At 41.7% G+C, this 15,004-nt stretch overlaps 1 protein-coding gene across 1 annotated transcript in view; it reads right to left on the bottom strand.

Annotated features, from left to right (window-relative positions):
* The window catches only part of CSMD1 (CUB and Sushi multiple domains 1), a 5,088,256-nt gene that overhangs the window by 1,309,005 nt on the left and 3,764,247 nt on the right, over nt 1–15,004 (bottom strand). The window contains exons 38-39 of the mRNA XM_069235813.1: nt 10,248–10,366; nt 3,926–3,995 (exon numbers count right to left, since the gene is read on the bottom strand). Coding sequence (XP_069091914.1) covers nt 3,926–3,995; nt 10,248–10,366 — 189 coding nt within the window. The remainder of the gene's footprint in view (nt 1–3,925; nt 3,996–10,247; nt 10,367–15,004) is intronic.

The following is a 15,004-nucleotide window of genomic DNA, read 5'->3' as shown; positions in this document are numbered from 1 at the left end:
AGATAAGGTTTTACACAACTTTACAATACATTTAACCTGGTTCAAAGTAATAGTTAATACATTATAAAAGTTATTTTCAACCACAGCCTTAGAGAGAGAGCATGATTTGATCTCTAAGTGAAATAATTTCTCCAATATATTGATGACCTACTCATAATATGGAATGGCACTGTTAATGACTTTAAAACATATTTTGCCAACCTAAAAGACAATGAGTATGGCCTCCAATGTACTCACACCATTGAGAATGAACTGGTAAATGTTCTTGATTTGACCATTTATGTTGCGAAAGGTAACCCTAAAACAATGTTGTATCATAAGGAGACATCCACAAACACAATTCTGTATGGCTCAATCTTTCACCCACATACACTAATTAACAGCATCCCATATGGAGAATTGCTATGACTAAAAAGACATAGAATTAGAGGTGGTTTGACCTCTCAGCGGGCACCGGCGACTTGAGCACACTTCTGCACAATTTTGGAAAGACAATTGATAAGTACTATTTATAGGTACCTGAACAACCTGGCTCCCAAGTATTTAAAACAGCAGTTCCAAACCTATGGTCTGCTGACCCCAAGGGGTCAGTGACACATTCCCAGGGCGTCTGCAGCTCTGGGCCAGCAGGAAGGACCTTCTCCAGTTGGAGCCTCTTGCTGCCTGTTTTTACATGTATTACTTCATTTACGCAGCAGTTTGAAAGGCAAAGTTTCAGGTACATCCAGCAGCTTTCAGGGACAAATAAAACGTTCAAAATAACTCTGATGATTAATGTACCTGCTGGAGAGAGATGGGAGGTTTCAGTAGTGGCAGTTTTGACTCATCTAAGGTAGCGCAGATCATTATTATGCCTGCTGCAAAGAACGCGTATCTTGCAATTTTTTTTATTTTTTGTGTCTAGCAGAGTGGGTTACTGCTTTTGTCACAGAGATTCTTTTTTTACTGTGCAGTTCGCAAGTTACGATCGTAATCTAGCACAGTGAGCTATGAACTGCCATCAAAGAGCTGCATGCAAACTAAATGGCACAAACTCGAAAGTTATATTTTTTAATCCCAGTCTTTCATTTTCTTTATGCTGCTAAAAAGGTTTGCTTGCTTAGAAATACATTCTTAATAATAGAGTCAACGCTAACCACTGTGTTATTTTCTTAATCCTGAGTTTGTGCTTCTCAAGATCAAGTACTCTTAGAAAATGCCTACTGTTAGACTTGGTATCCCTGGTGTTATCTCGCCTAACTTTTTGTCTCTGTTTCCCATGAGAGCTAAACTCTGTTTTTGCTGTTTGTGATACTCTGAGCACTTTACTACTGCTAACAAGTGCTAAAGTGCAAGTGCTTCTATGTAAAAAATATGTGTAATTGGCTTATCCATGATTGGCACATTTTATTTACTAGTAAGTCCCTAGTAACGTGCACTAGAGGTGCCCAGGGCCTGCAAATCAAATGCTACTAGTGGGCCTGCAGCACTGGTTGTGCCACCCACATGAGTAGCCCTGTAAACATGTCTCAGACCTGCCAATGGAGTGTTTGTAGGTGCTGTTTTAAACTCCCAATTTGATTTGGCAAGTGTACCCACTTGCCAGGCCTAAACCTTCCGTTTTCATACATGTAAGGCACCTCTATAGTAGGCCCAAGAGAGTCCAATGGGAAGGGTGCAGTGTATGTTAAGGGTGAGGCATGTGCTGATGTGTTTTATATTTCCTAACAGTGAAATACTGCTAAATTCAGTCTTTACAGTTGCAAGGCCTATCTCTCTCTTAGGTTAACATGCAGGCTTCCTTCAAATACATTAAAAGTGCAGATTCCCTTTGAGAGCAAATAGAAATGTGGACTTTGGGGTCTCTGAACTTACAATTTAAAAATACATCTTTTAGTGAAGTTGGCTTTTAGATTGTTAGTTCGAAAATACCACTTTTAGAAAGTAGGCATTTTCTTGCTTAAACCATTCTCTGACTCTGCCTGTTAGTGGATTCCCTGTCTGGGTCAGTTTGACAGTTGGGCTGTTTGTGAATCCTCTCTAGACAGTGAGACAAAGGGAGCTGGGGTGTAGCCTGTATATCCTAATGAGGCATCTGTGCTAGAGTGGAGGGAGGAGAGGTAACTTACACCTGAATGGGCTGTGCCTGCCCTCTGACAATACAGTCTCCAACCCCCTGGTTTGTGTCAGGGGCCTGGCCTTGGTAAGGTAAGATCTTGTGAACAACAGAGACTTTCCTTTGAAGTAGGCTTACCTCAAAGGCAGAAAGGGGTATAAGTATTGGATCCAAAACCCCTGACTATTAGATTACTTCTGGAACCAAGGAGAACCTCTGACAAGGAGAAGAGCTGAAGAGCTGAGGAGAAGTGCTGCCCCTGCCTGTAACTGTGCTCCCTTGGACTATCCTGCAGATGCTGCTTCTGCCTGTAAAAGAAGACACAGACTGGACTTTGTGGTATATTCCTTCTTGTAAAGAATCTCCAAGGGCTTGAACTAACCTTGCCTCCTGTTTTGAAGTCTCAGGGTCATCAAAGGCTTCCTCAGCCAGCATCTGGACTCTCCGCTGAGGCACCTGCCCTGCCAAGTGGTGACCTATCCAGTCCCTGGGTCCTTAAAAGGTGAAATTGGAAGAACAAGAGCTGTAATTCAGGCACAGAATGCTGTGCGGGGACATTGTTGACATGCCATCTGGAATGCAGCTGAAAAATAACGCGCCACTGGCATCGAGGCTAAAATCGACACTTCACCTGCATCGTGGCTGGGAGATCGACGCACCACAGCTGGAGAAATGATGTGCAACACCCGCTTGCGGCTGCTGATAACGACGCACACCCCATGCAGTGCGGTTTTCTAACACCTTGCAACTGGATTTTCTATGCATCGTCCCTGGGCGTCCAAGTCATTCCGACTCTGCGCAGATTCAAGGTGCCCCATCTGGAAATCGACACGTAGCTCTCTTGTGAGGGTGAGAAACGAAGCATCGCCGACCCGACCAGAGAAGAAACAATGGACGGCCTCCCTTGCGAGGAAGGAATTGACGCATCACTGCCTTTTACGATGCTCGCTCGCCCGTGAGGCTTTATTTTTTACGTTAACCAGATACATTGTGCAAAATCATCGTTTCAACTTTTTTCTATGGAGTAAGATTCTTATTCTTTCGAAAATTCATATCTTGACTTCTCTATGTTCGATTTTTGTCTTCTTGGTGTTGTTTGATTTAGGTAAATATTACCTATTTTTCTAAACTTGTGTGGTGTCCATTTTGAAGTGTTTTCACTGTATTACTGTGTGTGCTGGTACACATACTTTACACATTGCCTCTGAGTTAAGCCTGCCTGCTTGTGCCACAGCTGGACTCATACATGCACACATCTCACACATTTGGAAAACCAGACTCAGCATTCAAGCCTTCTACGACATTCCTTTAACAGCATGGCACAACCTTCCACTACACATAAGAGTCTCCGCCTCACTTTTTAAATTCTGCAAGAAGCTGAAGATCTGATTTTTGAGTAGTCGCACTAGGACTTAGGCTTGGCTAGAGTCACTCCTGATCAGCACCAGAATACCCTTCCACAAATCTACATAACACAACAACATCCATCCGTGCTCACTATCATCACTATTTCTGCAATGTAGCATCTGAGGGTCACAGTTATCATTCTCTAAAGCAAGTCAAGCATCTCCCAAAGAAATGTTTTGTTGATACCTTGTTTTCCTTTTAATTTTGCAGTGTGTGTTGATCTCTGAGTTAGATGGAACTAGCAAACATTTGTTGATATGGTAGTGCTTTCCGGTCAAACTATTTATATTTTCTTCATCAACTGAGTATTCCTGCATATTTCCTTATTTAAATTACATGTAGCGGTTTATTGCAAAAATTAGCTATAGTAAATTAACATTTTTTTTTTTATGTAGCCAAGAAATGGCGATGGTGGAAACTTACCAATACAAAGAGGGGATGGGTAGTTCCACCGGCGCACTGTTCCAGGCATACAAGAAATATGAGAATGCCCCTGTTGAAAAAAAAATACAGTGTTTTTCTTCAGCATATGCAACTCACCTCCATTTAATAAATGTGCCATTATTTCAATACAGAAAACGTTTGCTCATAGAGTAATTTATCATTTGCTTAGCAATATTCAGAAGAGAATGGCACCCTTGCACAGGCCAGTAGGTAGTATAAATTGTTTGTCACAGAGATGCATTTAGAGATGTGGGGTTTCTACAGGCCAGAGCAGATGCCAGAGAGGAAGAACAAGTGAGTTAGCAGCATAAATCTACTTGCTTATGTTGTTGTAATTATTAGGATAGGTGGAACTTTTCTGGGAGAGAATGTGGTATGTTTTTCAAATACAGACCTGCCAACTCACATGGTTCCACTGTGTGTCACACAATTTTGACTCTTTTCACATGGTCACCTGGTGAGGAGCTGAAAACCACTGAAAAATGAGGATTTCCAGCTCCTCTTTGGAGATTGTAAGCAGCCGATGTCCATTATGAGGTGTGACTACACCCCAGGACATCAGCAGCAGCCCCAGCAAACTTTGTATTTTTTACTTTTTTGAAGGGTGAAAGGAGGGCGATGGGGGCAGGACATGGGGTCAGACGGGCCTCAGAGATAGTTCAGAGCACCAAGGCAGGCTCCCTCCAATACCACACTGCCTTCTCACACAGCAAATTTTATTTTTAAGTTGGGACGTCTTGAAATAGTCAAAATAACTTCCCCAGTTTAGCATGCTTCTTTCAAATAACAAATTGATGACAAATTACATAAAGAATAGACTTACTATAAGTATTGAATAAATGTATGTTTTGTCAGAACATGGAAGAATTTAATTACCTTTGACCCATCTTTCAGTCAACGAACAACTAAAATTATGTCTTAAATCGCAAAGATAGAACCTGAACTGGATTAACCAGCTTTGGAATTATGAATGTTTCCTTAAAGCTAGCTCACTTAGATCACTGTTAGATCAAGCAGCCAAATGTTAAGAAATCTGAGGCATCATTCAACATTATACTAAAATGGAATTTTCTGTTCTCTCTTGTGCTATCTTTTAATTTGCCCGTAAACATGTGAGATCATTTACTATGACTGCCAGTATGCACATCATGTCTTTTGTTGGAAACTAGGTTACTGGTTGAGGGAGTGAAACCCTACTCAAGCAGCAATCACAGGCTCTGTCAGGCTGAATCTCAAGCAAACTCCCAAATTATCTTGTGCTTTAACCTCTGGTAGCTTGTCACAAAGCAGCCAGACGTAGGGCATATTTTCAATGAATTGGTGTAGGGCACCACAGCAGAAAAAGCTTGCTGCCCTATGCCAATTTGAAGGGGGAGAAATGCACAGTATTTACAAGATATGGTGCACATCTGTCCTGACACACAAACTGCTGCTAAGCGCCAAGGCAGAAAACTTGCACAATGGTGCAAGAGTGTCTGTGTTTTTTTCAGGATTCTTTTTAATAAATAATGCTGTTTGTCCTTGTTGAGCCTGCCCTGGGAGGTATACAGTTTTGACATATTCCCAGGCTTACGGATTCTTATAAATCTGGTAATGTGTCAAAACCCATGCGTGTTACGCAAGAAAACCCACCGCAATGCCAATGGAACGCCTCCCTGACGCAGTGTAAGGCAATGCACTGACTTGCGGATAGAGCCTTTTCTGTCCCTGAGTATCTGATCAGGAAGCCAGCCAACTAGCCCTTGGAGTCACTCTGATGGTCCTGGGATCAAAATGCAGGTCCAGTGTTTTTACTTAGGCAGCAAAGCAACAGAATAGCAGTCCTACTTGCAGAGCAGCACAACAGTTCTTCTTTGCCTTTCACAGGTCTAGGGGTGTACTGAAGAGCTATGTCTGAGGGTTCAATAGTTTTACCTGGTGCCCACTTTGATGTAGAATGAGGATCTGGAAGTTTCAACACCCTTAGGTGTTTGAAATGTCCTTTCTTTGCGTCCTGGCCCCAGCTTCTCTGGGATTACAATTCTTGAGACACCTAACTTGATGTTCCTACCTGTTTTCAATTGAAAGTTATCACCTATCAAATGTAATAAGTTAACCCAATGTTATTTCATCGGAGTGGCAGGCCTTGAAGCAGTGAAAAATGTTTTTTACTGTTTTCATTACCAGGTTATGTAACACTTAAAGGTTCATGTCCAACTTTTTACATACACTGCACGCTGCCCCCCTTGTCTGTTTAGGGCATACCTTAGGGTTGACATGTATGCATTAAAAAGGAAAGTTTAGGCTTGACAAAAGGTTTATTTTGCGCAGTCCAAACTGCATACACAGGCCGCAATGGCAGGTCTGAGACATGCCACTTTAGTTGGTGGCACAATAAGTGCTGCAAGCCCACTGGTAGCATTTAATTTACAGGCCCTGTGTACATGTAATACCACTTTAGTAGGAACTTGCAAGTAAATTAAATGTGCCTATGGGTGTGTGCCAATTCTACCTTGTTAAAAGGAGAGAGCACAAACACTTTAGCACTGGGTAGCGGTGGTAAAGTGTGCAGTATCCTAAAAGCCAACAAAAAACAGGTTAAAAAAACAAAGGGCTACATCCAACAACTACATATTGCTCAGCTGATACTCTGAGGAGATTATATAAAGAATCCATCATGACTGCCTGTATCCTGCGGCGACTCCTCTACTATGGCAGAGGATCATCACCCCGTGAGCAGCAGCAGCTGCAAACCTTTAACAATAAAACCGTAATAAGCTATATTTATTATTATTTTATTGTTAAAGGGGTGGGGCCAAGGGGGGTGACGGGGACAAAGAGGGAGTGCACAGCAGTCCTCCTCAGTGTGCATGTATGATGGAGTAGTAGTCTCAGCCAGTCAAACATACATGCACACTATGCTCCTCCCAACCCGGCACTGTATTTCAGGGCTGAAGAGAGTAGGCAAAGGCTCCCAGTTTGCCTCGGAGCACAAAGGCAGGGTGCTGCAGCCAGTCCTAATGCTGCTTACATGCAGCGTCAGGAATTGCCCTAGGGCAGGCTGGGAGCCTTTGCCTCTAGTGATCAACAAACTGAGCTTTCCTATACCTAAATAGAATGAGGGATCTCCTTCTTGGCAGATGCATCTAAAATCAGGCAACACAATACTCTATCAATCCTGCTCCCTCCTACACCTCATCAGTCTCTGCTCCTCCTAATATACTCTTCAGAAATGGTGATTCAAGTTTATTTTTAAAAGATTTCTCGTTAGTTAGCTTTAGTACCTTTCAACACAAGAAATATCAATCTGCATTACTTGCTGAGACCAACAGCATATCCATTACAGATCTCTGTAGTGAAGGGTATATGTTCAGTATATTTGGGGAATCATTAACTATTCACATGGAGATTAAATGTAAGTGTAGGCCCCTGTAATCTCTCCTCAGACTTTAAACATTCAATAATGTGATGTAAATTTAACTATGATTTGAAAGTGGTAAAACAATTTGAGGCTAGACTGCAGATCTATGGAAAATACAATTGCCTTTTTTGCAGGTTTTCTAGTGCTTGTCTACCTGCTGTTCTGTATTCCAAAAGAGGAATTTGTAACTTCATGGCATCAACCATCTACATCTTCAAGGAAAATACCATTGAGCGTAAGTATTACTCCCAAAAACTTATCTAATTCTAACAGAGACATAGGTTTCATGAAATAAACAATTTTGAAAAACAACTTTATTCACATTGATTTCTTCATCAATTGCTTGCGCAGTAGACCAGGACAAATAATTGTTAGGCAGGACTGTGGTCTCTGCCTCTAATGGACTCCCTCCCCCAGAGGCCATCATCCATCTCAGAAGGAGGGGCCTCAATGCACTACTAAAACACTTTGATTGCCTGCTGTATGGGATGCCACCAGGGCTGTGCTCTCTGAGGGACTTCATGCCCCAGAGGTCATCATCCAGCCCAGGAGGAAGGGCTGCAACGTGTTACAAAAGTGCTTTGATCATCTGCTGCTGCACGGGGCACACATGGGGTGTGATTGGTTGAAGACCATGCCAACAGCTAGCCCGTCTTCACCAGGAAGAGGCTGGACTGAGTCCCCCCTTTTTTGGTTTTGTTTCTGGAGATAAGGCTCTTGTTTTTTAAACATTGTTGAGGGGCTCGGGTGGGACGTCATCCCCCAGTATCTATCTGAACACCCAGTAGAGCCCTCTCGCACTAATAGCACCTCCCTCCTCCTGCAACATCATTAAATACTTGTGGAAGTCTTTGAGACTTCGTTGCCACCCCTCCTATTTGCCATCATTTTACAGTCTCTTTTCCTCCTTCCTTTAGAACGGTGAAGCGAAAGGTCTCGGATCCAGCTAATCCTGTCAGTCCAGCTGAGACTGGCGTGAACTCTTCCTCTTTGGATTGCTGCATCAAGCAGGCAGCGGGTGCTTTAAATAAAGAGATATGCACATGTTGAGCACTATCAGCCACCATGGCTGCAGTTCCATGCACAACATCACCCAAAGTGACAGTCTCTAAGCCTGTTAATAAGGACTTACAACCATATTTGAGATTGGTATCCAACAGCCAACACCACCACGTTCTAAGTAGGCTGTTTGGGTACAGTACATTTTCTTGTGGCTTTTCCCACTATGAAGCAGAGGCCTAGAGGCTCGGTACCGTGTCCGCGGGATGTTATGTCGAAACAAGGCACTCAGCACTTTATTCTATTTTGCAGATTTTATGATGGCCTAAAGAAATCATATTTTAAACGGATTTTGGTTGCACATAACGTTAGGGATTACAATACTACGTTAAGCTTTCTGTGTGCACTCGAGAATCCCTTGTTATTCTTTGATATTGCCTCATATATTTGGGGAGTGATTCCGTTTAGAAAAAGCATTACATTTTAACTGTTGATTAGAAGTTGGAGCGGCGGGCTTTTGTTATCTGATTGTATATTGCATGGGTTTATTTTGCTTTATTTGTCTTTTAACTATTTGCTGTTGTATTGTATCCTTTGTTCTTGTATGGCCAATAAAGATCGTGCTGACTAAAGATTAGGAATTGAATTGCTAGGCAGCATAAACTTTCGGTGAGGTTCAAATTAAATATGTATTAAACAAAATAACATTAAGGCAATGTTACAAGTATTTAAAATATCTTGCTACAATTGAGGGCCAAATATACAAAGTCATTGGCTAAGCAGTACAGGTGTTCAAACAGCATGTCCAATTAAAAAGAACATGGAAGGCCACTTATAAGGTGATTAACTCACGCATAACATAATATTGCGGGAGCACCTTATCTCCTAAGCAGCAGAGAGTGGGCGTTACAGGGACTGACTCTCTTACAAAATAGCTGAATACTCCCAAACGTGTGAATTTGGCTGAGTGGTGAGCAGTTTGTCCTCACCGGAATCATGAGATGGCAGTATAGAACCAAATTACACATGTTACACATTATGGACCGAGGCCTTATTGAGGGCCAAAGCAAAATAATAGTTAAGCCTTAATTGCAAATTGTGAAACCCTTGATGGATGCAATCACATACAATAGAACTATTCCATTCAGATTTTCAAATGTTCTTCATGTTTATTGTATAATGAGCATTATATGTAACACACAACATTCACAATGCATATAATATAAAAAAAGACTCAGTAGAAAAGCAATAATCAAACGAAAAACATCAAAATATGCTTAGCACTACAAGTCTGCTGAATTGGGAGCACTTTTTTGGGCATTGTATTATCTTACTGTGTTTTTCTAGTGGCGTAATTTATCAACGGAGATATTTCTCTGCTAAAAGTCAAAACCGCTTTTTTTTAAGGTCTCCTCCCCAGCCCATATAACACTGCCCTGGTTTTACCACACTGCGCCACTTATTGTCGGTGATTGGGTGCAATAGACCAAGTGTGAAGGCAGGCGCAACGTTATCAGAGAAGCAAAGGCCCATATTTATAATTTTTTTGCGCCGCATTTGCGCTGCTTTTTCACGCAAAAGCGGCGCAAACTTACAAAATGCAATTGTCTATGGGCGCAATACCTTAAGTCGCTCTGCATCACATGAGCATCAGTGGAGAACTCAAATAATCATCATCCCCTAAGTGTTGTGTTACCTTTAGATACAGAGATGCAACTTCTCTATTCAGACGATAGAATTTATCAATGTGTAAACTTATACATACACGATTTACTATTTATAAACATATACAAACACTATTTATAGGTTTAAGAGATTACCGTCGGCATTGTAACTGCCTTTCAGAAAACGCATGGAAAGAAATGACATATTTTGCTAAAAAATGATTTTTAAGTGAAGTACCTGTAAGGTGTATCCAGGATCACATTGAAAAGACACCACATCATTCACCATGTATCTATCTCCAATTCGTATCCCGTTGCTGGGCACCACGGGCTCTGGGCAGGCCGTAAGACCTACAGCTGAAATGAAAGCAGTGCATTTGTGAACAGACACCTTCAAAATACAATCACATTTTGGTACGCGCTGCAAAATAGTCAAAATATCTCCAGAATATTTATTTTTACCATTTCAATAAATTAGTTTCGCATAGAGCAAGAGTGCATCTTCCCCTTCCTTTTAGCATTAAACGAGGAATCATTGAACTTCTGTGGTTGTGTTATTCGTCTATAGCCATATATCTAAAAACTGCTGTAGAATCCCATTTGGCACTTCGCTAATTTACCTTAAAAGATAAACAGGATTTTCATTTAGAAAATCGCGAACTCTATGTTTATTTGCAATAATTTTAAAAACATTGTTTTCCAGTTGCTTATTCAATAACATTGGGCACGGTGCTTAATAGGAGCTGTCACTAAAAAGCAGCACTATGTTCTACAGTTCGCCTGTTGCATGAGATACTGGTAATTAAGCCAGAAGCACTCTAAAAACAGAAACAAAATGCAGTTTAACTAATACACCACTCCCGTCTTACTCTGTCTGCAGAGGCTTCAAGCCACCAGGCCCTAACTGTAAATTGAGCTGAGCGATAATCTCAAGTGAAATACTTGCTTTGCCCAATTATAAATGGCGTGGACATCAGTGACATGGACTTCCCAGTTGTAGGTGCACTGGCCCCGATTTAACTGAAAGTAAAATCTGGCCAGTTAAATTGACGGAAACGTATCCCCTAGCCCCCATCCAAACTTCCATTGTCACGGGTAAAATAAAACAAACTCCCCTGCATTTTACCAACGTCCCTCCAATCCGTAAACCTCCTGTCCCAGCCCTTCACAGGCCCGCAAACTCTCACTTCCCACCTGCTTACGCATCACCTTCTCAGATCGGGTCATGCCAATACCATGGAACTCGTAATCAGGACGTTTCTCAAATCCATGCGTGTGTGACTGCAGAGTGAACATTTCTGCTATATGCAGCGTGGGTATCAGATAACATGGTTATAAGATGCGTGTCATAGTCAGGTGACTTAACTCTGGCATGTATAAATAAAAAACGATTACACTGCATCGCACCGAATACGTTTGAAAAATCTATGTTATCTATACGGTAGAACACGATTATGAGTAAAAGAGACAGGATTATGTAACTAGGGGAAGTCATTATTAGCAGAGAAAGAAAAACAAGTTAGTTTATAGAGCACAAACCAGGTATATTTGAAGTGTGGCTCTGAACTGCAAAGAGGGGGCGTTGGCGACCTGTAGGAAGAGACTGTACCAGGCTATATCTTGAGTGTGGAGCGTCTGTTGCAATGTTGTAATCCTTGGTATAACCAGAATGTTGACCAGTGCAGAGCACAATGTGTGTAGTATTTTCTGATTTTCTCGTGAAGACATGTGATGGAGACGGGGGGGGGGGAGAGGATTCTTCCTAGCTAGTGTCATAGAGCCTCCGATTTCCGCTTTAGTGTTGACCTGTGCTGGGAGACAGTGAAGTCTTCTCAGATGGGTGTGAGGCAGGATGGCATACTTTGGAACTAGAATGTTCTGCTCCACTGCTTCATAGACTGTTCAGAGCCTTTATAAATGATACACTGTCAGGTTGATATAAACTATTTTTATGTAGCACATGAACGACTTCACTAGTTCCCCAAATTCCATAAGGTAGATTTGGCAGACTTTTCCTGGTAACTTGTTATTAGCATTATACATGTACACACATTTCAATGATGTGAAGAAGGCAGTCATGATTAATGCATTTGCCACAGAAGAGGTAATTGGATTTTGCACTTCACTAAATGATTATGTATTGTGTCAAATACCAAAGTGAATGACTGTACATACGAGTGCATAAACAGCATTATATTGGTGATTAGAAGCAGTAAGAAATGAGTGATGGCACGCCTGAAATAAGAAATACTGTATATGATCATCTCACCTTGCAGGAATATGGGTTGAGATAAGTAATCCAGAAACATGGCTGTGGCCTCATCATTTAGAGACTTGCCGTGCAGAGAGATTCTCAGTGAGACATTCAAGAGCAACTAACCAGCTTTGATTCATCATTGACAGTGGAAAGCTCTGAACTGTGAGTAGACGTGCTGTGAGCCATTTATAAAGCTCTTTTTAGGCACTATTTTGGTGACAATGTAAACAGTAGCTAGGGCTAAAGAATAAGGTATTTTATCATTGATCCAATCAAAGATTGTCATCTATTTTACTAATATGTAACCAATTTTCACAGAATGTACATTTTTGCCGTATTTCCTTACCATTGTTTATATCTGCAAATAGGCATATTCACATACTGCGCTGCAATAAAACATGGATTTAATAAACCATTTTAAAATAAAAGAGAGAACTTCTTGTGCACGTGTATTTTGGCGAAAGATGTTGTAGTAACCGACATCTAAATAAAAAGTATTCCTGGATTTGATCATTAACCCATGCTCATTATATCCATGTAAGTGTTGCCAAAGCCTGTCTCTCTCACTCAAGATGGCAAGTTGGCTCAAACCTGTGTTTTTCTAAGTATCAAGGAGAATCAGTTGACCAGATATGCACATGGATTTATAAAAATGTATCAGACAGAGAGCTTACCAACAATTTCCCCGATTCCTGCAAACACCAAACCTGATAGCGTGAGCAGGCAGCTTTCCTGCAGGTTATACCGAAGCTTGTGTATTGCGGACTTGGTAAGCAGTGGTGTCTATGCTGGGAATGTTATTGGAAGCAGAGCAGCAACTACAGATTCTATGAACAGTGGGTTTGGGTCCTGTGAAGACTGTTGATCTAGGAAACATGGACTGTGGTAATATTTGGTAATTTACTTCGCTTTGCACTCAATGTCTCTGGGCATATCCAGTGGCAAGTGCCACGTATATCCACACCACTATCTGTCTTAGTTTCCTCCTACTTTCAATTGGTTAAAAGTGTAACTTCACGTGTATATTTGCCAAACTTGAGAAGTCCTTTTCAGGCCAGGATTCTCATGGGATTCTTTCCTTTCCATACATGATATTATCTACCCTTTTGTTTTTTGTTTCTTTGTAACATTTCTCTTAATAAGTCTTGTGCTATTGCTTTATTGCGTGGCTCAAAAAAAGTTCTCTGTGGAAAATGCTTCATAAACAAAGAATCTGAACGTATTCTATTCTTGACATTGATGTAGAAGGGGGCAGTCGTGCTATTTGTCCCTCTAAATTCAATTACATATTTCAGAAAGTCTGAATGTATTTGGTTTGTGTGCAACTCATATGAGGACATTTACACTTTGCTCCTACACTAGGGGCCAGATGTAGCAAACTGTTTGTGAGTCGCAAACGTCGAAAATCGCTGTTTGCGAGTCGCAAACGTGTGTTTGCTATGCAGAAATGCATTTTGCGAGTCGGAACCGACTCGCAAAATGCATTTCCGACTCGCAAATAGGAAGGGGTGTTCCCTTCCTATTTGCGAGTCGCAGTGGTATGCAATTCCGTACGCGGTCGCAAATGGAGTCGCAGTTACCATCCACTTGAAGTGGATGGTAACCCACTCGCAAACGGGAAGGGGTCCCCAGGGGACCCCTTCCCCTTTGTGACTGGACCCAAAATTATTTTTTCAGGGCAGGCAGTGGTCCAAGGGACCACTACCTGCCCTGAAAAAATAAAAAACGAAAGGTTTCGTTTTTTTTTTCGAAGTGCAGCTCGTTTTCCTTTAAGGAAAATGGGCTACACTTGGAAAAAAAAAACTGCTTTATTTAAAAGCAGTCACGGACATGGAGGTCTGCTGTTCCCAGCAGGCCTCCATCCCCGTGAGTGCCCAGAGTCGCTATGGGGGCGCAAATTGCGACCCACCTCATTAATATTAATGAGGTGGGTCTTTGCGACCCCATAGCGACTCACAGAAGGTGCCTGAGACACCTTTCTGCATAGCAAATTGCGACTTGCAATTTGCGAGTCGCTCGGACTCGCAAATTGCAAGTCGCAATTTGCAACGTACCTACATCTGGCCCTAGATGTGTAGACATTTTGCACCTAGACCCTTATACCACCAGTGATAAAAGGTAAGTTGTATTTTATCTTCACCCTGGAATTGAAGTAATTGTACTCTGTGTCACTTCTGGTTTATCACTGATAGATAGCATGTCAGAGAAATGCAACCAAACACTATCAGTAGTTGCATACTCAGCTCTGCAGCCTTTGGAGATCACAAGAAGCAATTTAAATGACAAAGGTGATAGTGAGGAACCCTAAATATCTGTGTCTGCACAGCAAGATGTGTGAGACCATGCCTCACAATAGCATGATCTCATGGGCTAGCAACTCTTGCTAAAATACCAAACTCCGCACATGCCATGAAAGGGTTCGGTTGTCAAAGTGATTTGGAAAATCATCAGAGCATTAGGATGACTATATAGAATCACAGTGCACTTGTTACCTGCAATGCCTTGTTTCAATCTACATGAAAAGGTGGAGTTAAAAATGGGGACACTGGTTGGCAGTCAGTGTGCACTCTGTACAAGCAGGGACTCTCACTCTACTCAGGGTAAGGGAGATAAACATCTAGGACAACCCCTGCTCATCCCCTTGTTAGCTTGAGACAAGCAGTCAGGCTTATCTAAGAGGTAATGTGTAAAGTATTTGTTCAAACACACACAGTAACACATTGAAGGAAACACAAAAT

The sequence above is a fragment of the Pleurodeles waltl genome, chromosome 5 (assembly GCF_031143425.1).
Source record: "Pleurodeles waltl isolate 20211129_DDA chromosome 5, aPleWal1.hap1.20221129, whole genome shotgun sequence".
Classification (NCBI taxonomy): domain Eukaryota; kingdom Metazoa; phylum Chordata; class Amphibia; order Caudata; family Salamandridae; genus Pleurodeles; species Pleurodeles waltl.
The sequence above is the reverse complement of the archived record's forward strand: the minus strand, read 5'-3'. Positions and strand labels throughout refer to the sequence as shown.